Source organism: Diplotaxodon limnothrissa, linkage group LG7, assembly GCF_057381915.1.
Source record: "Diplotaxodon limnothrissa isolate DT_005_m linkage group LG7, D_limnothrissa_male_GT1.1, whole genome shotgun sequence".
Taxonomy (NCBI): Eukaryota; Metazoa; Chordata; class Actinopteri; order Cichliformes; family Cichlidae; genus Diplotaxodon; species Diplotaxodon limnothrissa.
Window position 1 is genome coordinate 12,478,070 of NC_140602.1, and position 27,993 is coordinate 12,506,062.

The 27,993-nt window shown below is 40.2% G+C and overlaps 1 protein-coding gene across 1 annotated transcript in view; it reads right to left on the reverse strand.

Annotated features, from left to right (window-relative positions):
• sema4ba (sema domain, immunoglobulin domain (Ig), transmembrane domain (TM) and short cytoplasmic domain, (semaphorin) 4Ba) overlaps window positions 1-27,598 on the reverse strand; it is a 40,305-nt gene extending 12,707 nt beyond the window's left edge. The window contains exons 1-2 of the mRNA XM_085357409.1: window positions 27,413-27,598; window positions 9,075-9,483 (exon numbers count right to left, since the gene is read on the reverse strand). Coding sequence (XP_085213535.1) covers window positions 9,075-9,192 — 118 coding nt within the window. The 5' untranslated portion in view covers window positions 9,193-9,483; window positions 27,413-27,598. The remainder of the gene's footprint in view (window positions 1-9,074; window positions 9,484-27,412) is intronic.
• Window positions 27,599-27,993: the final 395 nt, after the last annotated feature.

Sequence of the window (27,993 nt, forward strand, 5' to 3'; positions counted from 1 at the left end):
ACATTTAGAGCGCCTCGTCACATCAGCTGATATGATGAGGCACCTTTATCTACACTGTACACAGGTGACAAGGTAAAGGACAAATCAGTACAAAGTTATTCTGAATGATCACCTCTAAGACAATTGCTGGGGCACAAAGGGTCAATACACCTGTGGGAGATTTAGGGCCATCATCGAATCACCAAATGAAGGAGTATATACTTAAATTTAAATGTGGTAGGGTTTCAAGGCTTTGAGAGTCGCTGCTAGTAGCAGCCCACTGTGGCAGTGATGCATTTTCACTGTTTTTCACTGTTCAAATTTACAACATCACATGCACAGTAGAGTGAAACTGTATTAAACCCACTACTGCTGGTGGTAATAATTAAAATTATAGCACTTCACCGCATTAAACTAATCCGGTCCAGATAAAGCCATTAAGTTCTACTGACAATAGGCTCACCATGTGGTACATACCCTGCAGTATATGTGACCTAATATAACCTCACCTTAGTGTGCTGGTACAGGAGGTCGAGAGACTTCCTCTCCCTTGGGAAAACAACATGTTAATAGCGGTCCATCACCACGGCAACAGTGAGCCATATTGTAGTTAAATCTGTCCGTAAAACCACAAGAGGCTCTCCTCCATGTACTGTACATGGACCCACGGGGGCCATTCTCTCTCCTTCCCACTATCATTAAAGGATAAATGGACTGCTGCTCCATGCCGGTACTGTTCCCCCCATTTTTTTTCCTCCCCACAGAGCCGTGGGCAAATTCAGCTGTGATTTACAGAGCGGGAAAGACAAAGGCCAAAGCCTCAACCAAAACAAAAGCTTTGAGGGATTTTCACAGAGGAGAATATCTACACAATTACTCTCTGGAGTCAAATCACCGCTGTCATACTTAGCAACCACAGATGACAAAAAGAAACAATAAGGCTCCCAATTGAATATCATTAAAGAGATCCAGGAGGGTTTTGCAGCTATACAAAGCTTTTGCTTCATACCTTTTGGAAAACAAAGATCATTTATTGGCGACCAACTGTTTGACAATGCTTTATTTCTCTGAGGAGTCGGTAATTGCTAAATGGTACATTTTATCATTTTTTTGACCACGTGGTGCATTCAGGCTTACAGAAGCGGCTGGACAGTCTTAAAATTAATGTTTAATTTGCAGCAAGCTGGTTGTTTTTTTTTTTTTTTTAAACATCTTCAATTTCACTGCAATACTGGGGAAAAATAGCTAACATTTTGCTCACATTGGAGTCCAAAACGGAGTAAAAGGGGAGTGAATCTTAATCATAAAGTCCCAGGACGGTTGGAAACACAACTCCAAATGAATGCTAATGTTAATGTGGTGCCCACTTTTCTGCTGCAGGAGTTCAGCACAAGGTGCAGCAAACCAGACTCATGAGGTGATGTGATAATTTTGTGACAGCTTCAAAAACAACAATGCATCCGCGAGACAAGAGAACAATGGAAGGAACAGGCACAGATGATGCTTCACAGTTTTTTTTGTATCCGTCTACACGAGGAATTGCATGTCGAGGATAGTGATGTTTGAGAGAGCGCCAGAGTGCAGTTTGCTTTTCCAAAAATGCTGTTCGTTCGTTTTACTACTCAGTGTCAAACCCTGCCCAGTTTTTGCAGGCTGCTCTGAAGTACCTTATATAGAGTAGGTAGTGTTTTCTTGGAAAGGGAAGCGGTCCAAGCAAGGTTCATGCCTACTTGGATCATATCAATAAAAGTGGAGTGCACACACATTCATACAAGCTCTTTTCTCCCCCCTATAGTTAAGTGATTTCCATCTAGCATTCACAAACATTCGCTCACTTGAGGTTGATATCTTAGTATTACTAAGACTGGAGCAGCCAGGGATCGAACCGCCAACCTTCCAATTAGTAGTTGATCCCGTCTACCGCCTGAGCTATAGTTAATTTGTCCAGTAAAACAGATTATTAATGACTTGCAGTTAAGTTTTATTGCTGAAATGATCAGTTGATAACAGGCTCTTAGCCATAAATTATCATTTGATTCACTCAATGTAACAATAAGTCTCGTTTTAATTGATTCACGGCGGAATTAATCAATTATTTGTTCAACATTCAGTGGTGGTTCCAGCTTGTTAAATGGATTCTTTTAAACTGCTGTACATTTTTTCCACAATGTTCTGCAAGTAAAAAGAATTATAATATCATAAAAAGTTTTTTTTTATGATATTATAGCGCCTAGAGCACAAAACCTGAATAGACTAACCCACAGGTCGGACAGTGTACAGACTCTTACCCCCAGCAGCTGTGGCAAAGGAGAGAGGGCCAGCGTTTTGATCCCTGGCTCCTTCAACCAGCACGTCTTAGGGCTAGATATTGTGTGTGAGAGTGTAATAGGTTATTGAATGTGTGTGTAAATGGGTGAATGTGGATTGCACTGTAAAAAACAAAACAAAAAAACAAAAAACGCTAGACGAGAAATGGCTCATATAAATACCAAATCAGCATCAAAAGCTGCATGCATCCTGCATGAACTTGTCTTTCCCTCCGCTCCACATATGCCACAGTTTCTTAAAGAATCCGCTCTATTGTTATTTGACTGTCTGAGGTTGATTTGCGACGGGTCATTTCATGACAATGCAGCCCCAGAAATGTTGTGGTGTACACCAGGAAACAGACAGACGAGTTCAAAGGAAGAAGGTTTTGTATCCGTGACAGAGAAACAAGTCAGAAGTGGCCACTGTGCCACTACTAGAACAGCAACAACAGTATCATCCTGCAGCATTTCATCCTTGTCCATCTTACCTTTTTCATGGAAGTCCCTAAAAGTAGGTGTTGACTACTTTGAAGTGCATGACTCCAACAGATGGGCTTATTTTTAGGGCGCATTTGTATCAAAGTGGTTTAGGCCTTTTCCCCCCCCTTTTTTTGGTTGGTTATAGAAACCTTACAGCATGCAAGTTACTTGCATCTCGCATTCATTCATTATAAATACTTGGATGATCTACATGAAGACACACTTGTACTTTTTTTACGGTCTTACACCTTTATGTTATTTCCACTTACGGGAATCTAGATGAGCAAATATGTTTTTTGTCTGCTGAGGTTCTAACATGTCATCCAGTAAGTTATCTTAGAAAAAACAATGAAACATGAGCCAACATTTGGGGAACAATGGCCAACTCTGTGATCTTTCAGCACTCTCACTGGAGAAAAAACTCCCCAGGAAAACTGAGGCCTGTGGATTAGCCCCAGAATCTGAGGCATTGTTTCTGGAGAGACAAATTATTGCCTAGTTTTTCTAATTGTAGTTTCATAAACAAAATTATACACACACCTAAATGTCATGGTATTTGATATTTGGCGGAAAGCTCAAAGGGTAAATCCAAAATTATATGGATGGATACATACCATCAGGGATAGGCGATTCATTTTGTGTTTGTTTGTTTGCTTAGTTTCCTGGGTAAACTGATATTTAAGGCAGGAAGCTAATTTTCAAAAAATAAAAATAAAAAAAAATCAAAGGAAAGACGAAGAAGCAAAAGAAAAAACTAACCAACCGCTGTATTTTTTGTAGGCTGATTATGGACTGATCAGAATGAGTACACAATGTCGTGCTGTCGAGCTGCAACTGAACGCACCACGAAAAATGGAGCCAGCGGGCAGATGTCTTATAGAGGGCTTTAAACTTCACCAAGTCAGTGCCTGACCTCTTAATCTCTGGTTTGAAATAGCAGCTTTGAGCATGGTTAAATCCCTTCATCTGTGACCTTTTCTACAAGTACATGAAGAGCACCCTCTCTGCCATCTGTAAGCAATATTAGATTATTGCTATTATTATGTAATTAAGAGTAATTTGTGCAAATGACAAAGGGCTAAATGGACTGAAATACTTGCACAGACTAACTTGCTAATCTATTTAGAGACAAAATTAATAGCAACTTCTGCTTCAGGAAGTCATTCTGCATTTTTGCATCTTTTCTTTTTTTTTGATTGGTCCCAAAAAACGATCATTAAAAATGCAGAACATCCTTTTAAGAGAGCAACTGTAGAGAAATGTGTCCTCTAATGCCAGAGATCTAAGTCCCTTTGTTTTGTAGGGCAATGATAACAGGCTGATTCAACCAGCGCCCTCTTATAAGGGAACTGTTTTATCAGCTCTTACAGCTGTATGTTCAGGAGATCAGACGATTGCATACTTCATTTAAACCACCTGTTCCTGTTTTCTTTCCACAGAACTCTAGAAAAAAAAAGAAAAAACATCCCCACTTCTGCATCAACTGGATATGTTGAACAGCAAAAAAAGGTGTCTTAAAAAAACCCCCACAAGATAATGTCCCTATCAAAACACCTGACTTTACTGATAATCTGCTTGGAATTGTACAATGTCAGGGTTCACTAGAAGATGACCCAGAAAATACACCCCTGTTTGTCTCTTTATCGCCTTCAAGAGCAAGCAATAGACTCATGACAGATCCTCTCTAAAGGACATCATATGCCCCATTTCCAGTCTTCTGACCACAAACATGACCTACATTCCCATCTCTGAGGGAGAAGAAGAAGAATACTTGCCAGTAATAGTCCTAAGAGAGCACATTTAAACAGGGTTGAATAGGCAGAAGAGGATGCACGAATGACAACAGTTGAGGAAAACATCACTACACCTATGCACACAGAAGCAGAGCCAAATCAGTGTTATGTAGAAAAAACCCGATTTACTTTAAATCTGGCAACCATGATCAGCCTCTAACTAAAAAGTGAGGGGGATGAGACCCCTCTATGGTAAAATGGGAGTTAGCTTTTTACTTTTTTACAGAACTGAGTGCCTATCCATCCCTACATATCGGTCCAGTGAGTAAAAGTAAAGTAAAAACACTGATTCAGTTTATTTAATGTAATTCATTTCTTAAAGAGTGAGGATTGCCAGATGAGCTAGGATGCCTCAACATTTGGATAATCTTGTAAAAAAAAATAAGAGGCAGGAAATTACATTTAGAAGAAGCAGGAAAGGAACTTCTCCGGAACGAATGTCTTTCCTTTGTCTTTATCTGTCTACTGTACTTGTTCAAGGACTTTGCTCAGGGTAGAACAGATGAACTCTTGTAAAGCCATTTGCTTTTAGAAGAATTAGAAGAGTCCTGCTGGGTCAGAGCTCCTACTACTGTCGCATAGTCTGGTGACATAAAAACAGCCCACACTGGAGCTCTAACTACATTATCCCAAGTAATTGTAACTAGCTACTAAGAGCTGCTGCTGAATTGGTAATTGTGTGGGAGAGCAGACCCGGGAAGCTGAAGGACTGAGACTAAAGCATCTGGAATGCATTAAGACAACAGGCCAAGAGGGTCAATCCACCGGGAGGTTCATTAGGCAAGCTGCGAGCACGCTGTTTGTATTGGTAAATTGTGGGGCTGCATCTCGTTAGCAGGATATTGTCTCCACAGCACCATCCACATGCAGAGAAAGGTGGTAAATTTGAAGACAACATTAGGAAGCAAAGTCTGGAAAGGCATATTGTAAATTCTGAGGAAAGTGTAGAGATAAAATATGTGCAACAGGGATGAGCCATAACAGGCTTTGGTGGTGTAATTTATAGAGGGAAAATACAGCACGCTGGGGCTTCAATCTGTTACCATTTAAATACTTTAAATCAGTCATTTGTAAAGAAAAAAAAAACCTCACACAGCTCAGCTCTGTAGGATCCTTTTTTTCTCTTGATAAGACAGTCTGCAGGTCAGGGAGCTACAAAAGCTGACCCTGGATTAACCACTATAATGTAAACCAGCTGCTGGTTTCACCGGGAACTCACCCTGACCCCTACTATGAACAGTGCTGAAGCACCAAGAAAAAAAGAGACTGTACATGAGGTCTTGACTTGTTTTTAGCAATACAGCAGATTCAGACCTGAACAGCCAGACTCCACGCTGTGCTATTGCAGAAGGAGCAGAGAAACTGAAAAGTCACTATGTCCCCACAACACCCTGAAACTGAATGACGTGAAGCAGCTGCACAAAAGTTAAGAGTTGCACTCTTTACTTGTTGTTAGGGTCATTTTGTTTTAAGAGCTGAACTGAAGCTATTCTCGTCATTAACTGTGGATAAGGAAATTAGTGCAAATACACCAATTCACCAATTAGTGCAAATTCACAACAACACTTTTACACTGAAGGTAAGGCCCTACTAAAAGCTAGAGACCAAGACTAAGCTGTCGCATTAGTTAGATTTTGAAATGCCATTTAAAAATTTGACAAATGCATTTTTACTACATTTTCCTTCCTAATTTTACCATTTACTTACATAGTCTTAATATAAAGTACAACTTTACACGTCTCTATTAGGCAATGTAATCACATTTGCTTGAGCGCTGATACCATCACGAAACCAATGTTCAGCTATGTGGCATCAACATAGTATCGAGAAGTCGTTATCTCACTTGACACCACTGTCCTTTTGAATTACTCGAGAGTGGCTGATTCAACTGGCCCAGACACGACAGCTTTTAAATAATTAAAAATGCTTTATTCCCTAGTGTGGCTGTGGGCATACCCCTTAAACAAAATTAAAGCACGACTGTCACACGGTGGGAAGAGGGCTGAACGGTTCAACAAGAAAAGACGGGCAACTAAAAGGCTTATAGGTGTGTCTTTTAAATAATGCTCAGCACACTAAGCCATTCAACATGGTGCGCATTAAAGCCTGGAACAAAAAAGCAGAGAGAAAAGCAGATGCGGGCTCTATTCCCCGAACCCATGATCCGTCCTGATAGGCGCATAATGAGAACCAGACAAGTGTTCACACCATAACACATACAAATCCCCATTCATTATTCATGGCAGATTACCCTCTTCATTAAGGCATAGGCAGGGACCAGGGGACAGAAAGAGAGAGAGAGACAGAAAGAGAGACAAATAGAAAGTGATAGGGAGACCGAGAGAGTAAGAGATAAAGCCCGTCTACAAATATGGTACTAGATGAATATCAGCCAGGCAGGACTCTGGCCCGCCTACAGTGCTACATTTAAGCACGCAAGCCATCAAGCTAACTGGCATCCAGAAAAGACAGGGAGGACCAGAAACCATGATGAGTTCAGGCAGCTTCTGCTGTATAAAGTTCAGGTCCCTGAGGCCTGCAGCACTGCATTCTGCTTTGATACTGTAAATACAATGTGACAAAGCCCTTCTGCGGGAGGCTGGAAAATGTCAGTGTAGCAGAACAGACACTACCACAGCAGGACAACTTTTGTCACCAGGCCCTCTTAACCTTTATCTGCTGAAGAAAAGAAAAGAAAAAGAAAAATACTTGTTCTTTGCTTTAAGCCACAAAATAAAACTGGTCTTTTCAACACTAACAATACCAGTGACTCCACAAATTCTATGTCAGAGTTGCTTTTCAAATCAGCTAGTACATTTTACAAAAGTATGGCCTCTTAACCGCGTCAACAAAGAGTAAAATTACTGCTTGTTAAGTTTTACAGGGACATAATTATTATTTCTGTTGTTAAATTATTATCTACATGACCCTTCATGAAGTTATAAATAAGGTTAAAGTTACAGCAACATAAATGCTGCTATAAAAGAAGCTAATGACCGACTAGAAGCCTGGTAAGCCCCAATAATAAAAATCGAAGCAGGACAGAAAACCCTCCCTGCTTATCTCCTGGACAGTCACGTCACGCATGCTTTAAAAGTTGTTGTTTAACACCAGCAGCACGCCCTCCAAGCAAATCTTTCCTTAAGAACAGGCCCAAGTGTGAAGTGTCTTTTCAGTGAGTGATGGATGGTGTGTGTTGTTGTGAAATGCTCCACAAGGGATAAGCTATGGGCTTCGCTGAGGCTGGGAGGTGAGAGAGATTATCTGTTTGTATAGAGGTCCAACATGAAGGGGAAGGCACAAGCTCAGACAGGCATCTATGTAAAAGCTCGGTCGGCTTAAAATTCGCTCCAAACTGGAAATTCTACCCGTGTCTGTAATAGATTACTAAGCAGCATCTATCAACATAATCCTCCCTGAAGTAACTCTAATGACGCCTGAACATGAGTCACTAACTGCAGATCAATCACTGAAAGCCTCTACCGATCCCACAATCCATCATTTTGTTTCATTCTCTGTGGAGATAATAGAGCACAATTAATGTGCAAAGTCAACATGTCATCTTAAATGTACCAGTATATCATTTGAATAATTGGATACAAGCAGTTCTTGGTGCCGGTGGCTCAACCTATCAATGGAGAGAAAACAGAACATCGGAAAAACAATACATGAGGGCGAATATAACTATATCTCCACCATAGTTTAAGAGTGAAATGTGAAAGGTTCCTAAGCTCAAAGTTATTTTGCAAGCAAACAGAAAAAAAACTGATTATATAAGAGCAATAACTCTCAGCGCTCATGAGATTGTGTCCACTTGTCCTTAGTAAGTCAAAACACAATGGGCCAGTTCATTTGTAATTACTGTCTGACCTGCAGGTACTCGACAGAGCCACCCTGATAGAGCAGCCATTCACAGCATGGATTTACATGATGGAGACAAACACCATTTCACCCCTCGAAATCCTTTTAGCTCTTACAATGGACACATAAGAAGTGCATTGATTTTTTTTCTTTTTTCAGTGGACATGGTTAATAAATAGGGAACCCACTGGGAACTGGACGACCAGATCTGTAAGCAGAAAGTGAGAGTGGCAAATGTAGAACTAAACAGCTCAGCAGAAAACAGATGTTTCTGTTGAGCGTTCATGATTTAAGTTCCCAGGTGGACTTATGTAAACTTTTACCTCTAGACAGCTGTGAGCAGCACCTAGAGAAGAGAATGCAACAATGCCAGTCTTGATGACTGTTTATTGACAGTTGGCCACGTGCTGCGGTTCGCACAAAAGGATCCGACGACGCTCCAGCTGGAGCCTCAGGCATCTCCAAACCTCACATTTCCTCGGCTCACCGAGAGAGGAGGAGAGCCTGGTGTGTCTGCAGGCTTGCTGTGTGTGATGTGCATATATGGGATAGCAGTGCAGCTTGGGACCAAGCACGCCTACTTAAAAAAAAAAAAAAAAAAGTAATTTGTAAAGTGGCTGTTTTTGTGTTGTGAAGAAGTTGTGAAACTTACTGTAAGAAAAGGTGAGGCGTGGAGTTACGTCATTTTCCGTGACAGCCGTATGAAAACAACCAAGCAGAAGGACAATGAAGGCAGAGAGACGCAGCCAAGCCATACTCATTGTCCGCATGCCTCCTAAGGTCTGCCAGCCAACTTGCAGTATTTCCCTTCAGGTTTTTGGTGAATTCATGTAGAGCGTCTTTTATAACACTTGTTTATTTTCTTCTCCTCTCTCTCTCTCTTTAGTCTTGCAGCTCCAGGCTCCTTGAACAGAATGCGCCTGCACCGGTGTGAATTCAGGGCAGTCTTCTGGGCTACAGACGATGACGCTGGTTTGAAATGATGATTTGTGACCTCAGAGCAACAGCCTCCATTGATCAGCCTCCATGCATATGCGGCAGCACAGGGTCACAGCTGAAACCTATCAGGATAAAGAAAGCGCATTCAAATTAGTGTGCATTAGCACGCTAAATGAAATAATAAGCCAAGTGACAGAAAAAGTGATCTTAAATCACTCAAATTATCTGTTAAATGTTATACGTTACTTTGCAACAGGTTCACTGAGCTATTGTAATATATTAGCCTGTCCACCAATTGTAATGCCATCTGCTGATGTCCACATGAACGGTTCAGCAGGGTGTATGAAAAGTTCAAAGCCTGCCCAAATGTGATTGGTTAAACAGAAACCAGAAGGTTTCATGTACCAAATTCTTGTCCCTTGCCTACAGATTGTACATATGAATTCAATTTTATATTTTATTTTATCACTCTAATATCTTCATGCTTGATAGTCTCTCTCTCCAGCCTTATTGTCTTATCGTTATGCTTTTTACACCTGTCCTATTGTCAGCTCATCAGTCATTCATAAATTACTTTGAATTCATTTATGAATGACTGATTCACCTGAACTAAATGCTGAACATCTTTTCTCGGCATTAAGAGGTTTTTTTGGCACACAGCTGTCTTTATCTCCACACAACACAAAGCATGATTATGCAACAATGACATCGCATTCATAACAAAGTGTATAAGTGCCAAGGGTCAAAACGAAAGACTGCATGATTATCTTTCAGTTTCTGTTCATAGGAAGCAAATGATCATTTTGATAGTTCAGGGTGTTCATGTGTGAGGCTGTTAGTAAGGCGCTAACACCAACACTCTCAGAAAGCTTAATCGCTATATCTGAGCTGCATATACCTGTTCTGCTGTGCGTTGGACTGAAAGAAAACAGAGATTTCTTGGTAATCTCTGCTTTCTTGAAAAAAGGTGTGACACCCAAGACACAGCTCATATTACAAGAGCTACAGGAGCTTCTGTCCCATCGTTTTCACCAGATGAACTTTAATTGCGCTGCAGAGTAGTAGGAAGTTGCATGTACAGATCAGAACTTGTCTCAATATAAAAGAGTTGGATTTCCATAGCATTCACTGGGATAAAAGCAACTAAAGCCTAAAGACAACTTGTGGAATAACTGCATAGGCACAGTGCTCACTTCTCCTTAAATGAATATGATATACGCGTCAGCAGTGTTGGGAGTAACGGAATACATGTACCGCCGTTACGTACTTGAAATACAAAATATCAGTAACTGTATTCCGTTACAGTTACAGTTTAAAAAGGTGGTATTCAGAATACAGTTACTTTGTTGAAATGAATGGATTACACAACGGTATTTTCCTGTTTCATAAGGCTATGCCCTCGCTATTTTTGGTTTCCACGCCGGTGGAAACCCAAAAAATACGCATTGAGAGGCTCTAATGCCTGTGTCTCAATCTCGCGGCCCATGTCACTCCTACTTGCGGCCTGCATAATGACGTGAAGAAATATTTAAAAAAATTATTCACAAAAATTATTTAATATGAAGGCAATAGGAGTCTTACAGGCATAGCCTGCGCATCAGGGAATCTGAACTTTTAGATATTTTTTCATTTCCACTAACACCTTTATGAACAAGCTCTCCAGCTATTTTTTTAAGAAACCGTCAGTCCAAACCACAACACGACCAGTAATGGAGTTGAGGGGGCAAATCACAGACTCTGATGAACTGAATGTAGTGAGACAGACTTAAAGGGAAACTCAATATGGTTACTCTAGTTACAACTGCAAATGCTCCATTACAGTGGCCACGGGGAGCTCCTCATTAAATGCTACCAACAGGAGATTCAGTTTCATGTGAGGTATTAGAATCAATTTCACGAAGTACGGAGCGAAGCTATTCCGGCTTTTATCAAGGGGATCTTGACTCTTAGTCAATAAGCAGTCAGATGCTTATTACAAAACCAGACATGTCCAAATCTGATGTAGGCAGATGACATCTGCAAGAACAACAAGGCCAAAAGACAAGACACAAAGATGGTTATTTCTACAGCAGCAATGTCACACACAAGACTGAAAAAACAAGAAAAAAACCCATGCAGACATGTCCTGTCAATTCAGCCTGAAGGGCTTGCGGTGCGTCAAAACACATATTTTGGTAACACTTTATAATAAGGCCCATGACTAAATGCAGTTAAACTGAATTGTAAATACCCTGTACTTTTTATGGACAGGCAATATTATGGAGTGACTGTACCTTCCTTTTCGCATCTTTATTTTTTTACATCATTATTTAATATTGATTATGTTGAAGAGCATGATAGAAATAATGAATAACAAAAAAACTATTACAGTCGTGTTTCTTTTTTTTGTTTTGTTTTTTACGCTGTACTTAAAATTACTTATAGTATAATGTGTGTCTTATTTCCTGTAAAATACCCAGACGTGAGGCAAGGTTAAGCAGCTCCATAGTACAGCCCACATCCCGAAAAGTACAGAGTACTTAGATGTGAAATGGACGAATATTGTTTTTCCACTAAATTACCCACAAATTACGCAGTACTTAAAATTAACTTCAATATGATTATTTTTTTGTTTCCTATAAAAATTCTGACTTGTTGTCCCTTTATACTAGTGTATCTATCTTTAAGTATTTGTATATAATCGCATTGTAATTTCAAGTACATTGAATTCCCTTTAATTGCTGGGGAATTATGCCCTCAGTTGGAGACCATATTAAAAAGTGCTACCCACATTTCTAGTTTTAACTTATTTGACTCTGTTTTAATCTTTTGCCCACAGGACACCTCTTAGAATTAACTATTTCAGGTGTGCTTCCACAAAAAAGACTGGGTTAGTGAGGGAGCTCTCTGCCTATACAATCTATACCACATCTTTATTGATGTAGATATTGAGATGTCAAAAATCTTCATTAAGGGTACAGAGAAGGTTGTACCTATAGGGGAAAGAGTTAAATTAGGATTTGATTAAAACATTTTTATAGTTTAAAAAAATCAGGTCAAAATTATCTCCCCTTTCACTGGGTCAGATACGCAAAAGCTATGAAAGGAAAAATAATCAAGTGTCTGGACAGCAAAGAATTTGGACCTACAGCAGTATGACTGTGATTTTTAATGATCCTGATGACAAAAACAGACAAGGTTCTGAAAAGCTTCTGCTTTTAAAAGTCCGGGCTCGGCCACAGTCTGACATTTTTAGACAATCCCTCCCTGTCAGCAACCTACATGATGTCAGTGGACTATGACATGTAACTGACAAAAAGAGTAGCCATAAGCATCATTAGCATCTTTTGTGTGGAAACAACCAAAAATGAGACACTACTTGACCACCGAGTGGCAGAATTAACAATAATCCCGGTTTTGTGTGACAGTCAGAAAAAGCGGTCTGCATGAATCCGACTGAGGTATGAAGAGAGAGTTCGACTCAGCGTGAGCAGGAGAACAAGGGCCCCTCTGACAGCACAGAAATCTATATGCAACTCTGCACTTCACTGCTCTCTCCTGCATGATGCATAAACTGAATCATCCCTTTCACTCTCTACACAGACGTGATAGTGTGCTCTGGCTATGGATGATACTCTCCCATCTCTCTGTCAATGATCTCTTCCTAAATCCTTTTAGAGTATATTTCTCTATTCCCTTCAGCAACACATCACCCTGATAGAATAATTTCATCATTTCTTTACCAGAGATTGTAAAACATCAACAATTAAAGATACTATAATTTTATTAGTGGGTGGGGTGATTCTGTCTGGTTTTTCAAACAAATTAAAAGAAAGCTATTTGTATTTATATCTTTATATTAGCCTTTCTCTTAAAAAACACAGATGGGATTTATGTTTGCATGCCTCATGTCAATGGAGTAAAAAGTGATGCTGCTTTACATTTTCATTACATTTCATAGAGACTAACATGGTGTACTTTTAATATCTGCAACCAAAACAAACAACTAAACGGAGATATAAAATAAATGTTCTGTCAGGACCACTACAGTAAAACGAAAACTGTCATTTTCATCTGGAGTAAGTTATTTTTGGCAGCATCACTCCGTACTGGGACTTCTCTCCCTTTCCATGTGCAGATGTGAAAAGCTTGAGGCAGCGAGACCGGCGCGTACCCCCCATACAGAACAAAGAAGGCATCGCTGTCAACAGATATGACACTGATTAGGTCAGACAACATGGAAAATGTTTGGGTGTTCAGATGGGTTGCAAAGCAGCTTGCAGGAATGCAGCAACTGTATGTCCAATATTAACCTTTCCAACTGAATGTGTGTTAGGGTATCAGCTGAGCCATCAGATGATGTGGGCAGACACAGAGTGGGCTGGGATCAACGGATCTACGAATTATGTCTGAACTTTATTTGATCAAGGATATGCTCAGTTTTTAGTCTATTTTATACATTTTCAGCTTTGATCAGTGTTAAACAATATCTTTATATTAGGATATATTGTAATAGTTTGTAAATACTTCATGAATATAATTATTAATTTAGTAAACTTAATTAGCTATTAATAATTAATAAATGTATAAATGCTCCAGGTATGAGTTCTGGCAATCTGGCCACCAAGGCTTCCAGCCCAGTGCACATACCACTGGAACCCTACACCCCCCTCCTCTAGGTAGTGGACCGACAGGAGGGCGGGTCCATTTTGCCCATTCAAGATAAGCCGAGTCAGGTCTATATGCAGCATTCTGAACATAGTCAGTTCATTAATTCCTCAACTCTAACAGTAACAGAGACCTTTCTGACAGTACACAAAATAAAATAATTAGAGGAAGGGAGATAAATCAAGCATTAGGACATACTGCCAGGAACAGGGTGCCAATAAAACTTCCAGAAATAAGCAACAGTCAGATTAGAGCTACAGAATAAACTCAAGCTGTGGTGCTTCATTTTACAATGTAAAACTCGGTCATAAAAAAATTGATAATACCTTTCTTACACTGTCCAAAAACTTTACAGTAATGTATCTTATAAAAGAGGAACCCAGTTTTATATTTAACCTAACAGGGAAATTCCTAGCAGTGTTTGGCGGTCATTTACTGTTATACAGCTCCTCGTGTAAAGTAAAAATATCACTATGTATCACTGAATGAAAAAGCTGGCCCAATGACAATGCTACTTTTAAGACTGTATTATAAATAGCTGCATCGCGTATGCTGCTGAAACAGGTGGTACCACCATTAGCTTTTGCTATTTGAGTAGAGTAGGAGGGGTGAAGACTTCCTGGATTCCACACGTAGTCTGCTGACTGGAAAAGTGTTGCCTGAAAAATATGACCTTTTGCCTTCCTGTCATCTGACGAAGCCACCTGTACACATACACACACACGCACGACATACTGGCCACCTACATCACGCCCGTCAGATAACGTAGGTCACATGCTACCACAAGTTACAGCCAACTTGTGAGTGTTTCCCCTCAGGCCCTGAAACACCTCCACGTCACTGAAGGGCTCTCTGATGTGTGACGGAGCAGATGTGGGATGGGAGGATATCATCTCTCAGGAGTGGCTTTAATGGAGGAGCACTCCTGCACATATGGACAGTGGCTGAGTTGCTGGGTGAGTTGTGTGGCTGTGCAGCGTTGACATACTTCTGCCCTAGTCCTACCGCCCTCTCATGTTAATGTTCAACAACTTGGCCAGCTGTAACGATACTTGTAAGATATGAGTAAGATATGACAGTGCTTCTTTCCCAAGGCCAGTGCATCATGACTAATCACAGTCAGAAGAGTTTGAGAACATGCTCACTCAGCTCTCATTAAAACAACTAAATGTTGTTTAGTTATTATGCTATCTATTATGTTAATTATTACATAATTGTAAAGTTGTAAAGTAACAGCCACAAGTTCAACTGCTCATTATGGCAAATATCTAATCAGCCAATAACATGGCATCAACTCGGTACATTTAGGCATGTAGACAAGGTCGAGACTGTCATTGTCCCACACAACTGTCTTCATAGTTTACAGAGAATTGTCTGAAAAACAGAAAATAACCAATAACGGCAGTTCTCTGGATGAAAATGCCTTGTTGATATCAGAGGTCAGATAAGAATTAAAAGACTTCTTCAAGCTGATAAGCAGGCAACAGTAACTGAAATAACCACTTGTTACAACCAAGGTATGCAGAAGAGCATCTGTGAATGCACTGTGTATTGAATCTTTAAGCAGATGAGCTACAGCAGCAGAAGACCACACCAGGTACCATAGGATATGACCTAAAATATAATAAATCATGTATAAAATGGTATAGCTGAGAAATATGTTCATTTGCACTAAAAAATTATAACAGCCTATAGCATATACTAGCCTATACTCCAATCAATGTTTTACAGTGACTCCCTCTTTAATTGATCAATTTCAACTGGGTAATGCTACAAATGTTTCCATTACAAAGTCTTAGCGACTTCTTAAATTTCAGTGGTGCAATTTAAATAACAAGCTTAAAGCCAACTAGAGCTCTAGCTGTCAAGAAATTGCAATGAAGTTAATAAACAAATACAGTCTTGGATTCACAATAGCTGGTGCAACACAGTGCAGCTACTGAGTTAACATATTTTGTCATTCAAAAGTCTGGCATGCTGATTAGATGAATATGGTGTTTGAAGAAAATACCCTCTTTCCTGCCCGACCTATTTTTAAGTTCAATCCCTAGACCCAGCTAAGAATAATTAATGGCTCAATCGTCCCTAAGTGAACTATACAGCAGTAATTATGACCATATGCTATTCCAAAGACTTTTAATTGCCTAATTAAAATCTTATTAAACTATTGGACAGAGATAGGGGACATTTTGAACTTAAGGTTCAGGGGAGTTAAATTCATCAAGCTTGCTTCTCCTCTGGGGCTTGTGACACAGGGTCAGAATTGTGGAATTTATCACAAGTGCTGAATTCCTAAAGCATCCCAAATTTAAAGCTATCAGGAACTAAGAATGTATTGATAGATTAATGTAATATATGGCTGTGAAAGTGGATGAGCATATTTCATCACCTCTGTCTTTGAAACCTATACAAGTGCTGAAACCAACCCTGTCTCAGAAGTGAAAATATATGAAATGATTTTCCATTTCATTCCATTTCCCCTCTGCACAAATTTCCATAACAGATGTGAAGCCAGCAGAAGCAGCTTGCTGATGAAATGTAAAGTAGCGGAGCTAGGTCTGTCGCCAGACCTGCTATTACTATCAACGTCGAAGTGGGTGAAAGAAGAGCAGCAGGGGCTCTGCGACGGGCCGAAAAGTGCTTTAATACCGTAAATGCCGAGGACAAAGAGAAGCAAATGAAAGGACAAAGACACCACCTTCTCCTGCTGGTCACCTCATCGAACTCCAATCTTTATATTAACACTAGTAAGGAGGAATGAATCACTTCAGAGTCGCTAATCTCATCAGCAAAGTTCAACGTTCAGACTTGTGAGGGCGAGTTGCTTCTCTTATTTGCTTCTCCTTTAGGGGCAGGGATAGCTCAGTAGGTAAAGTGGTCGCCCCATGATCGGAAGGTTGGCGGTTCGAATCCACTTAACGGCTACCCTGAGGTACCCCTGAGCAAGGTACCGTCCCTACACACTGCTCCCCGGGCGCCTGCTTACTGGGCTGCCCACTGCTTCACTGAGTGAATGGGTCAAATGCAGAGAAAAACAAGTAATTTCCCCATGGGGATCAATAAAGTATCCATTATTATTATTATTATTATTATTTATTTCTTGGCACGTTGGCCAATTCACATGTCCAAACAAAGGTAAACAGGGCTTAAAAAGCGCTTGCATCTTAAAAATATTCACGTATAGTCACTGCCATGATGTTTATAGAAGCTTGTACTTTCTCTCTGCACTTTTTGCCACTCTTCTGAAAGCCCCAGTGTAAGCTGATCCACTTTAAGGAAGGAGACTGCACTGTTGATCTTGCAGAAATGGCCTATTTCTTTTCTACAGTCTCTTGTACTGTTGTCACACCGATTGCAGTGAGAGGGAACACCCTACATCTCCCATTTCATTATGACGCACCTTTCAGGGACCAAAACTAACAAACAACCTGTTATTAAAAGCATTTTTCTCTTATTGGGGTTTTGGTAAATAATTTGACCCTTTTACGCTTGATCGCTTGTATGATAAACTATCCAGATATTCAAAATCAGTGTTCAAAAGCTGAAACTATTTTGACGGCGATGTTCAACAGTTAGATCTGCAAAACAAAAAGATGTTCCTCTTTACTCGGAAATATAATACTGCGTGTCCTGACATTTGGTGGAATGGCACTAAAGAAAATCACTGCTGTTTACACCACAAATGTTTATAGTACTATTCATACTACAATAAATGTTTATTCTTTTATAACTACTGAGAGGAGGATGGAGTGACCTGCAAACAGTGCCTCGGCTTCAATCTTGAACTATTTATGAATTTGCAGTTTCAGTGAAATAAAAGAGTTTTCCACTTATAAACAAAATGTAAGAGGTTTGGTAATGATTATATTTATTTATGTTGCTAATCTGCAGCTTAAGAAGTTTACTCTACAGATGGAAGCAGGCTAAAGTTCTCACTGTCAGGAAACATCCTAACCATCTCACCCTCTCAAACTGTTGGCTGAGAGTAACAGCCTGTATCCGTGAGAGTGACCATATGCGCTCCAGCAAATGTGACAAATTCTTCGATGACTATTTTATAGCAGAAATAAAAGCACAGAGTAATATACTGTTCAGAGTACTGGATAAGATATTGAGGGCCTTTAGTTTATGAGGCTTCCTGCCTGCTGCCAGACACAGGTGAGAAACCGTTTCAGCCCAGGCTGCTGAAAGTAGGTCAGGCCTGTTGAAACACTCAGTGCCATTCGAAATGTCTCCACTTGTTTGCAATAAAATCCTGTCTGCGTTTGCTGGAGTGAAATATCGACCACAATGCAGTGAGATAACAGCCATTCACCTCAGGTTCTGTACCGTGCTTCTCCTTGTTTACATCCACTAACTTGGTTTTTTTCAAAGATAAGCATGTGAAACACAAGTAAAGTTAAATGGAGTGGTACTTGTATGCACCTTTCCACTTTCCACTCTTTTCTTTTTTTTTTTACTACAAGTCTCATTCAACCAAACACAAACATTTATAATACAACACTATCTATCATTATCTACGCGCTTACTAACTTTCACACTTCAGTGGATGCATCAGGGGCAACTCAGGGTACAGCTCTTGCCTAAGGATGCAACGGCATCCGAACCACTAACCTTACAATTTGTAGATGACCCATCCTATCACCCAAGTCACAGCTGCCCAACAAAGTATTCTGAGGCTGTTTGAATACAAGTTTTCATGTTTTAGAAGACACACTGAAAAATTCAAGTACTAAAAGCATAAAGTTATGCTGTCTGAACTGTCATATGGTGATGATGTCATAACATCCACACCTTTTATGACACTTGATGTCTCAGCCATTAACTGTAAACTTCCAAAACCAACAAACCATCATACACACCCATTTCACCATGTGACTGACCTGCTGAGTTATACAGAGGTGAGCAAGGGTCAAGGAACTGCATTCCCTTTGTAGCTCTCATTTTAGCTTTTGTTATTTAACTACTGTGGTAATGTTTATTCTAGTGCAACACTTTTAATGTCTCCCACGAGAAACTGCATGAAAATGTAGCATGTTATCCCCGTTTTTAAATGATTTCACATTTTACCATTCTATGATGGACGGCTTTTCACTCTTCCCAATAGTAAACTTTGTTTGGAACAACTTTAAATACATCCGATTCAGACCAAAAAGAGCAGCATGTTAGCAATAAAGTCAGAATAAGCTTAAATCTGCAGTACCAATTATTCCAGAGAAGCTGCAGCTCTTCCCTTCTGCTAGATGAGCCCTTGCATATATGCATGCGCTTCATATGCTGAAACAATAGGTCAGTGCTGAATTCTGGCATCATGCAGGATTTGAACTACATGCTGCCAAGTCTGGCAAGCTGAAAGTTCTCTGCTTAACCTTTTGAGCCCTACATATTATGTACATGTTGGCCAAACTCTTCCATTAAATTTTCTAAAGCCTAACAGGACTTCCTCCCTCTTACTTTTCATTTGTAACACTGAGTTATCCTACATGGTAGCCTATGGCACAGCTCACATGCACCTTCCCAGAAATACAATTACATTACAAAAACATTTGGTAGTAATATACCATTTGTTTCACTTATAAAACAAAATGCAATAGACTGTAAATGTATCAAGTTTGCTCATTATAGTGTGCCACAGCTTATAGTCAGCCTTTTTCTCCAATCAGTATATACACTCAAAATCAGATGTCTTTCTTTCTGTAACAATAAGCGACTATTTCATTGGGAACTTGATATTAAGGGTTTCATTAATGCAGAGACACGAAAATTATAAATGTCCACAAAGTGAGGACTCAACACAGTACTATAAATTATACTTTTTTTTTCCTACTTGGACAGCTTTAAACTGAAAGGTTATTATCAGATTTTTTTGTCAGCTGTCACCGAAAAAATGTTACCATCCCGTGTTTTACAAGAATAAAAGATTAACTTTTAATTTATTTTTTTTGACTCCTGAGATTATTTAGCATATGTAAAGGAGTTGCCAAATAAAACTGAACAACCATAAAAAAAAACCACTATATGCTTGGAAAAAGCAAAGTGAATCTTTTGAACCATAGAAGTCAAGTTTGTGGACAGTTCAAAAACGAAGTGATGTGCTGCATTTGCATTTGCTGCCCGTGTAAACTCATGGATCGTTCGATCAACAACAATCCATTGAAATATTTAACCTCGCTAAAATTGATTAGGCTGGTGTGGCATCCATGAAAGGGCGTAAACAAAACACGGCGGCTGTTGCCGCTTGATGTCCGCAGCAAGAAGCTGCACGCATTCCAGTAGCTTAGAGGCTTACACACAAGCTCAGGCTATAGGCCACTGGGCAGAGAGCTGCACCCATCCATCACTGTGTACAAATGATAAAAGGCTCAGAACGTCCACTTCTCCAAATGGCCACAGACCAGCTTTTACCGAATGTCAAGAGCATCAAGGCTAAAAAGCATATTGTAAACCTCACAGATCGAACATGCTGGTGACCTTCAGTCCTTTTTTTAAATAGACAAATAAAGCAATTCTGAACAAAATGCAATCAACCAAACTTTCAGTCTAATGAATATTGATTATGAATCTAAAAGAATACTGGAATGAAAACTATCACTTAAACCATAAGAATAATAAAATTTAGTTAAAAAGAAACATTGTCAGCATATAATAAATGAGAAATGTAATACTTCCAAAGCTTTTTTGAAAATCCCTAGCTAGAAACAAAGATAGCCCAGGGAAAGGCGTGTTCGTCCGAGCAGGTGTAATCAAGTTCATGTTCACGCTGTAATTATCTATTGTACATTCTGTATAAAATGACACCTATGAGAACTGTTTATAGCCTAATCCAATCGTGTGGAAAGTGATTTAGATTTACAATACCAAGAGCTGAAGTAGCAACTAGTGATTGTTCACCAGTAGCGATATGACTGTAAATCTGATTATTGCTAAACTTTTATTTAAGTATCCACAGCTCTTAACATGACAGGAATTGTAGACTTTTCCTTCTTTTATTCGGGCCTTCCACTTGAAGCAAAAGGCATGTTTTGAAAGGCTTATCGCTCTTCAACAACACATTCAGTGAGATTCAGGGAAGTCCACTAACAATGACCAAAAACCAAGTTCTCTAAACCGAGCTCATGAGAGTACACAAATAATGACGAATGACTCCTTTTCCTGTGCTTGTAGTCATACTCGTTCAGTTGTGTCTTATCTCTAGTGTTAACCCTTAAGATTCAGTGATTTAAAAGTTAATTTTTGACCTCTTTATCTGGCGAACAAACCACATTAAAAAGTTTTTGTGGGGGGTAGTCTGTATTCTTTATATGGGGTCCGAGAGTGGGGCAGCTGCCACCCACATCAAGTGACCTCACTTAGTACCGATCAATAGCAAGCTGCGCATTCCTAACGTGAAGTATTCAGCCATCACTTAAACGCTGGTATCCTAGTCATCCGAGCTATCTTGAGAATCCGTCACTACAATGATATTTGGGTTAAATTCCAATCATTGAGATCCAATATCCCAGACGACCAGATCTGACCTATAAGGGCAGCGAATCTGGTAAACCATACGGGGGAGATGAGCTCTTGTCAATCAAGAGTATCTGCCTATAGGCTGCTGCTGATCCAGATACTCAAGGTCACACTTGTCAAGCCAGCACTGCTCAGTTTAGATTCAACTTCACATGTTTGCTCTTTACTGTTTTTATCCTCGTGCCCTTTTTTTATTTGCCCTTTAAATCGCAAACACAAATCGTGCACACAGCAAATATATGGCCCAACACTGATCCTGTGGCTTGATGATTTAATGGATGACTGACTGACTCTTCTACTTAACTAGAAAAGTATAATCAGGGGATTAGCAAACTATCAGATGACAGAGCTCAGTGTGCTTGCCTGCAGGTACAGGGGTATGTTAAAAATTGCTTCAATTCTACTGAGTAATTTTTAACAACAACAACAAAAAAGAATAATCTAACAAACATCCCAGTTCATGACATCTTAAAGCCAAATTGCTCTGAGCAGTCAGTTAAGGCAGAACTGCAGTGCATATAATAAGGACCCTTAAAGTTCACGTAGCTCCATGTTTGCACCAGCGTGTGCTCGAGATACAATCGAAGCCCTGACATGTCTGCACGGCGCCCAGCTGGATTCGTGTAGGTGGGAGCTGATGTCATGGAGAGATGGAGGTGAAATGGTGTGTTACTAGAAAGTTGAGCCTTTTCACTGTGATGTCAGAGAAGCGCACATTTCCGCACCTATTTCACAACGTGAAGGTGCTAAGGGATGGTTTATTATTTTGCAGACAAGAAAGGACTAAATTAGGAAATTCAGCAGATAACATCAAGCCATGTTTTTTTTCAGTTGAATTTACAGATAATGTGGAAAAAAATCCTATTATCTATAATGATGAAGCACATTCCCGTAAACCAAAAAAAGGTCAAATTTTCATTTAGGCTTATAAAAATAATAGGCAGATAACAGGAACATTCAAGTTTCTCTTAACAAACATCCAGTAAACCCAAGAGGCTGCTCTGTAGCTGGTCTCTGACGTTACCATGAGCCAAGCAAGTGATTCATCTCATTATTTATAAACTATAAGATGTAAAGTCAGTGATTTGATGCATGAGCTGGGACAGGATAAACAGCCTTGTTTTGCTTGGATCACTAACAAACCAGAAAGAGAAGTGGACAAAAAGCAAGGCCAGAAGACATTTTAATACTTGAAACAGTTTAATATGCAGATACCTGATAAACTGAGCTCTGTGCAGGATTGTTTAGATTTAGTCAGGGTACTGATTTTTTAGAGTTTAAGCAATCCCATCACTGAAAAAAGTATTTCTTTATGTATTTTTATGCCCCAATAAGACCCAGTGACCACAGAAGTAGTCATCAGCAGTGTTAGTTGCTGTGAGCTTGAACTTCACCTGCATGCCGAGCAGCTTCAACCCCTCCAGATGTCTGGAGGCCTCTCTAGACCTAGAGCCAGCACATCTATAACTGTCTCCTGCACTGCCCGGACTCTAGTGGATAACTGCCAGAAAGAAAGCAGAGATGCAGGAGGATCTGAGCCCTGCAGCCACTCATGCTGCACAAAAAGTGCTGAAAGAGGCCATAGGATGGCCTGTGTACTCTGTCTTAATATATCTCATCTTCAATCCGATCTGATGAATTATTCAACCAGAGCTATCTACTGTGCCTCTCACCTAAAACATCTGCCCTGCCAGCCTGTCTGCCAGGTCCGGCTTACACTCTGCTCTGCCACAGGAAGCTTTTAGTCTACTGCTGTCCTGTGGGCTCTGTTGCATTTAACCCCTTTGCTCCATTTCTGTTTCCATCTCTCAGACCGCAGGCGTAGAGAGGAAAAGAGATCATGTTACTGTGTCAGAAAACAGGATCAATCTATAAAAGGCCTTCTGTTTTTTTTGTTTTTTAAAAAACAAAGAAATACAGAAGTAGCTTTGCTACAACTATGCAACCATCCAACTGTCGCACATGACTCATCGTCATTTCAATATATGAAAGCAGAAAGTATTCTGAAAGGTCACACTCAAGAGCCAAATTCAACATAATTGGCAATAAAGACTGAAGACTGATGATCTATTTAATTAGCAACCCACAACTGTTCATGTGCTTCATAAAGTTAAAGTCAACATTTTTCAGGGCAAAGGATTTTCAGACACCTCAAAACAACCAAGCAGGGCCTACATATTCACATAAGAGTTAGCTAACTAAAATCACACCTGCACTCTCATAAAAATTGATCAACAGATTTACAACAAAGTGTGTAATATTTGAGCTCTGTGCAACATGACACATGAGAGGCGAGAGTGCCTTTTGCAGTGGGCTACATTGTACTATTTGTGTCCAAGGTTAGAGAAGAGCAACTATGTCAGTTAGGTGTTTCAGCCAATGTCCATCGAATATGTCTCTGTAAAGTAAGTAATCACAATGTTAAAAGACAGCATGTTTACAAGGAGGGGCAATCAGACGTGTGATTGGAGAGCTGCCGCAGGAATGTCTTTAAGGGTCAGTGGCACCATTAGCAGAGTAAAGGGCATAACCTGGAATGCTTAGAGATATCAAATCACGGCTACGGGGGAGGGACAAGTTGCCAAACAAGGCTCGGCCGGAGGCTGATTCAATCATCAGAGCTACTCCCGCACTTACATCAGGATGGACACAAACAAATTCAACCACTAACAGTGACATGATGTACATTTCCTGTATGTGATCCAATAGTCGATGCGTTCTTTTTATAGCTTTACGTTTTAAAAAACAGCTTTATAATGAAACATGCACGAGGAACAGGTGCGAGGTGATGAGTGACGGAAATATACCCTGAAATGGGAATTTTGCAACTCTCACACCAGCAAGTAGGAAATGCTGACACGTGTGTAAGCATACTCCACATAGTTTTGTAAAGCTGTTTCAAATGATTGTGTACAGTTAAAATAGAGCGCTGCACGTACAAGACAAGGTCCCGCAGTACTTCCTGTGGATGTGACGTTTTTTCGATGCGTGTTACATGAGGGTTAAAAAGGCACGTGTGGGTCTAGGAGATGCTGACGTGAGAGCACTGATCTGGCCATGTTCCATGTCCACAGTCATTTCCCACACCATGGCACAGCACTAGACTGGGAATAAACAGAGAAGCCCGCTGTGCTCCCAGAATGCATGTTTGCAGAGTTCCCATCAGTGAGTACACAGTAATAGGACTCCCTGAAGGCCTGTGTTTAACCTTTAGGTTACAAGTGGCTGGCCCTTCTCTTCTGTACCCCGGCCATAAACCCTTTTTTGTCTTGTTTTCAACAACACTTAGAAAAACGTAAAGGAAGTCAGATAAAATCACAACATCTAAAGGACATGTGACGTGATTAAAAAGTCCAGAACAGCTAGTACATGGACTGTGCAGCGAGACTAGTCTTGGTCAGACTCTGAGTTTGAACTGTTAAGGCATTACAGACGATTGCCGACACTCAGGAAAAGAAACCGAATAATCTGAGATTTCCTGACCACTAAGTAAACTCCACCTGCTGATGAGAATCGTGTAACTTGACCTAAAGTTACCAAAATCTTCAGTTTCTATTTTATTTATTTTACTTGAGGGCTCATTTTCAGGAACATCTCTGTAAGAAACACCATGAATGCAAAAGAATACCTGAGGTTACTGCAGTAAGTATAGATCAGGGATGCCATTGGGCAACATTTTGGATGAACACATCTCTTAAAAATATTTTTCGCAACTGCTGAGAACATACATATAGTACAAATGCTGTACATAGCAGACACGCATATGCATACTTTATGTTGGGGCAAGAGTCAACCTGACAATATAAACAGATGAAGGAGGATGAGAGCAGCCTAAAGCTGAGAAAATACCCCTGGGATGTGCTGACAAACTAGAAATGTGAACGTGGGGCCAGCACGGAGGATTAGCTGTGGTAAAACAGTGTGATGCAGTATGATTAATTTCTTCTTTGTCTGTTCTCCACAATGCAGATTTAGTAATCAGCAACAGGTTGCTTGTTGCTTTGAGCTGCTACCATTGACAGCCCACAGTTCCACCTTGCTTACACTACTTTGAGCAGACTCGATGCAGCACAGCAGCGCCTCGAACACACTTTCAGTCTGCAGAGGAATGTTTCAGCAGCGTTCAGGTCAAGGCAGGCTCTCACTGCAAGCAACAACCACCATGTCATAAATTTAACTTTTTTGTGAAGTCTGGATTTTAGCTATTGATATAACAGGCACCATCCTTTACCAACGAGCCAAAGCCTCTCTGACAGCATCATACAGGCAGCTCATTGTCGAGGCCGCCGGCATCCAGAATGCAACTGCCAGCTGTTTTCTTTGTGGATCAAACCAAAAGAAACAGCAGGCCAAGGTCAGCACAGACAAGCTTTTCTCCTACAGCAGACAGACCAATCTCCATATAGCGGGCCAGAAAAAAAGTCGATCGCTGCCACAAATGTGATAGCACTGTTGATTATATTCCACCCTCTTGTGGAATAATCCGCCATTCTTGAAAATTCATGAAAGCTCGCATTTATTCCCGTTCTGCTGCTGGGTGTTTGTTGATCGCTTGAGAATCTGTGTCTGCGTGCAAGATTGTTTGTGAGGGTTATCTCTCATGTCCCCTGTTGGTAGATAGATGCTAGACAAACACAGATAAGCTTTTAAGGAGGATATCAAGTTTTCCTGAGGATGTATCCTGTAAGATCACAGTGATTCAGATTGTTTTATGGTAAAGTTTCCCTCCACTCCAAAAAGTCCACTCCAAAAAATAGCCTGGATGTTTTGAATGACCTTTACTGTGCTGAATGATAAACATACACCTAAAAGAGAACATGATTGTACGCTCAGCCAGCTGCAGTAAAATATGCAACTTAAAAAAAAGCTTATGGGGAAGCTTGAAACCTCCAAAGTTCACAACCGGAAGTTATTCTAGTCAGACGGCACTATTTCCATATTTATTGAGCCTTTTTATATTAGGGAAATGAAATAAACGTGATGTAAGAATACAAAAGACAATATAATACACAAGTTATTTTTAAATGCAACATAATAAAACTAAAGCTCACTCCAATAGGGGAAAATCAACCATATCCTTCTACTGATTGACTGCTAACCACATTTCTGACAGTTTGCCATTAGTAGATTGTTTTGCCAGCAGCATGTCAGTGAGAACATTATTTGATGTTTCTATATGCTATCACACAAAATTCCAAAAAAGGATTCCAATTTCAATTGGAAAAGTACATGCTGATGATTCTGTTCTTTCATCTGATTTCCCATACCCTTCTTGATTTACAAAAAGTAGCTTGGAGAGGATGCAGGGGTAATTGCACCCACATTTCCTACCCTCTGCCTGCAAATAGGAGCCCAAACCCCCAGACACAGGCTCACTCCTGAAGAGCTGTGCCTCAGCATAAAGACGCTAGAGACAGCCGATACATGCCAAAAAGTGTTAAAATGTAACACACCCAAGCAAATACCTATTATTCTAAGGGAAATGAGTCCAAGATCAACATCACTTAATGCATGGGTATCTCCTACATGTTTAGGAGATAGAACAATGACCCACAAATACGAACACACTGCACACACATGCATGAGGCTGCACTCAAAGTGGGTTTTTAATGACCCCATTGCCCTTCTATCACCTTACGATAAAGACCTAGTGGAGAGGATGGTGGTCTGTCTCATGTCAACTCACACCCACTTTTCCTTTTAAAGAGAGAAGCTAACCTCACATGGGCTCACTCATAAAAACATCATAATTCTCCAACAGGCAAATGATGGGTTATCCTAGCATTGTTTTAACAGGTAACCAGAACTGCAGCGCACTCGCATCAATGATTCATGCAGCCACGGCACCACGCAGTTAATGAACACAAGGGTAGTCATTGTAACAGCATTACTTACGCTCTGTCCCAGTCAGCTGTTAAACAGAAACTCACGTCAGATCTAAAACAGTTTTCCTTTAGGTGGCCCACAGGCAGATCAGTCCCTCTTTCAGGGGGGGGACGTCTGAAGAAAAAAAATCCACAGGTACAGAGAAGTTTAAATCTCTCTCAGATGACAGCTCTGAGTCCACACGTCCACACTCTCCCTCTGTCTGACACAGTCTACTACAGCCTGCCCCCTGGCCACTCAACAGACTGCAGCTCCGCCCACACACAGTCACAAGAGGGAGGGAGGTACACTTCTACAAGTCTGATGTTGACTCATTTTTTCTTTTTTTTTAAATCCAGCAACCTTCTGCACTACTTTAATGACTCAGAGTAAAATAGAAACACTCACATTATCCTGCATGGGGAACGTTAGCAATGAAGATCAAAAAGAACACATAAGCAATAGTAAAAGACAGATAACAGATCTAATATTAACCACAAAGACAGTAAACTATTAACATCAGATTTATATTTTTTTACTTAGTATGCATATCCTAACATTCCTCTTTAGTGTGAACTTAAGAAGACGTTCTTGGCATTTTTGCCCAACAT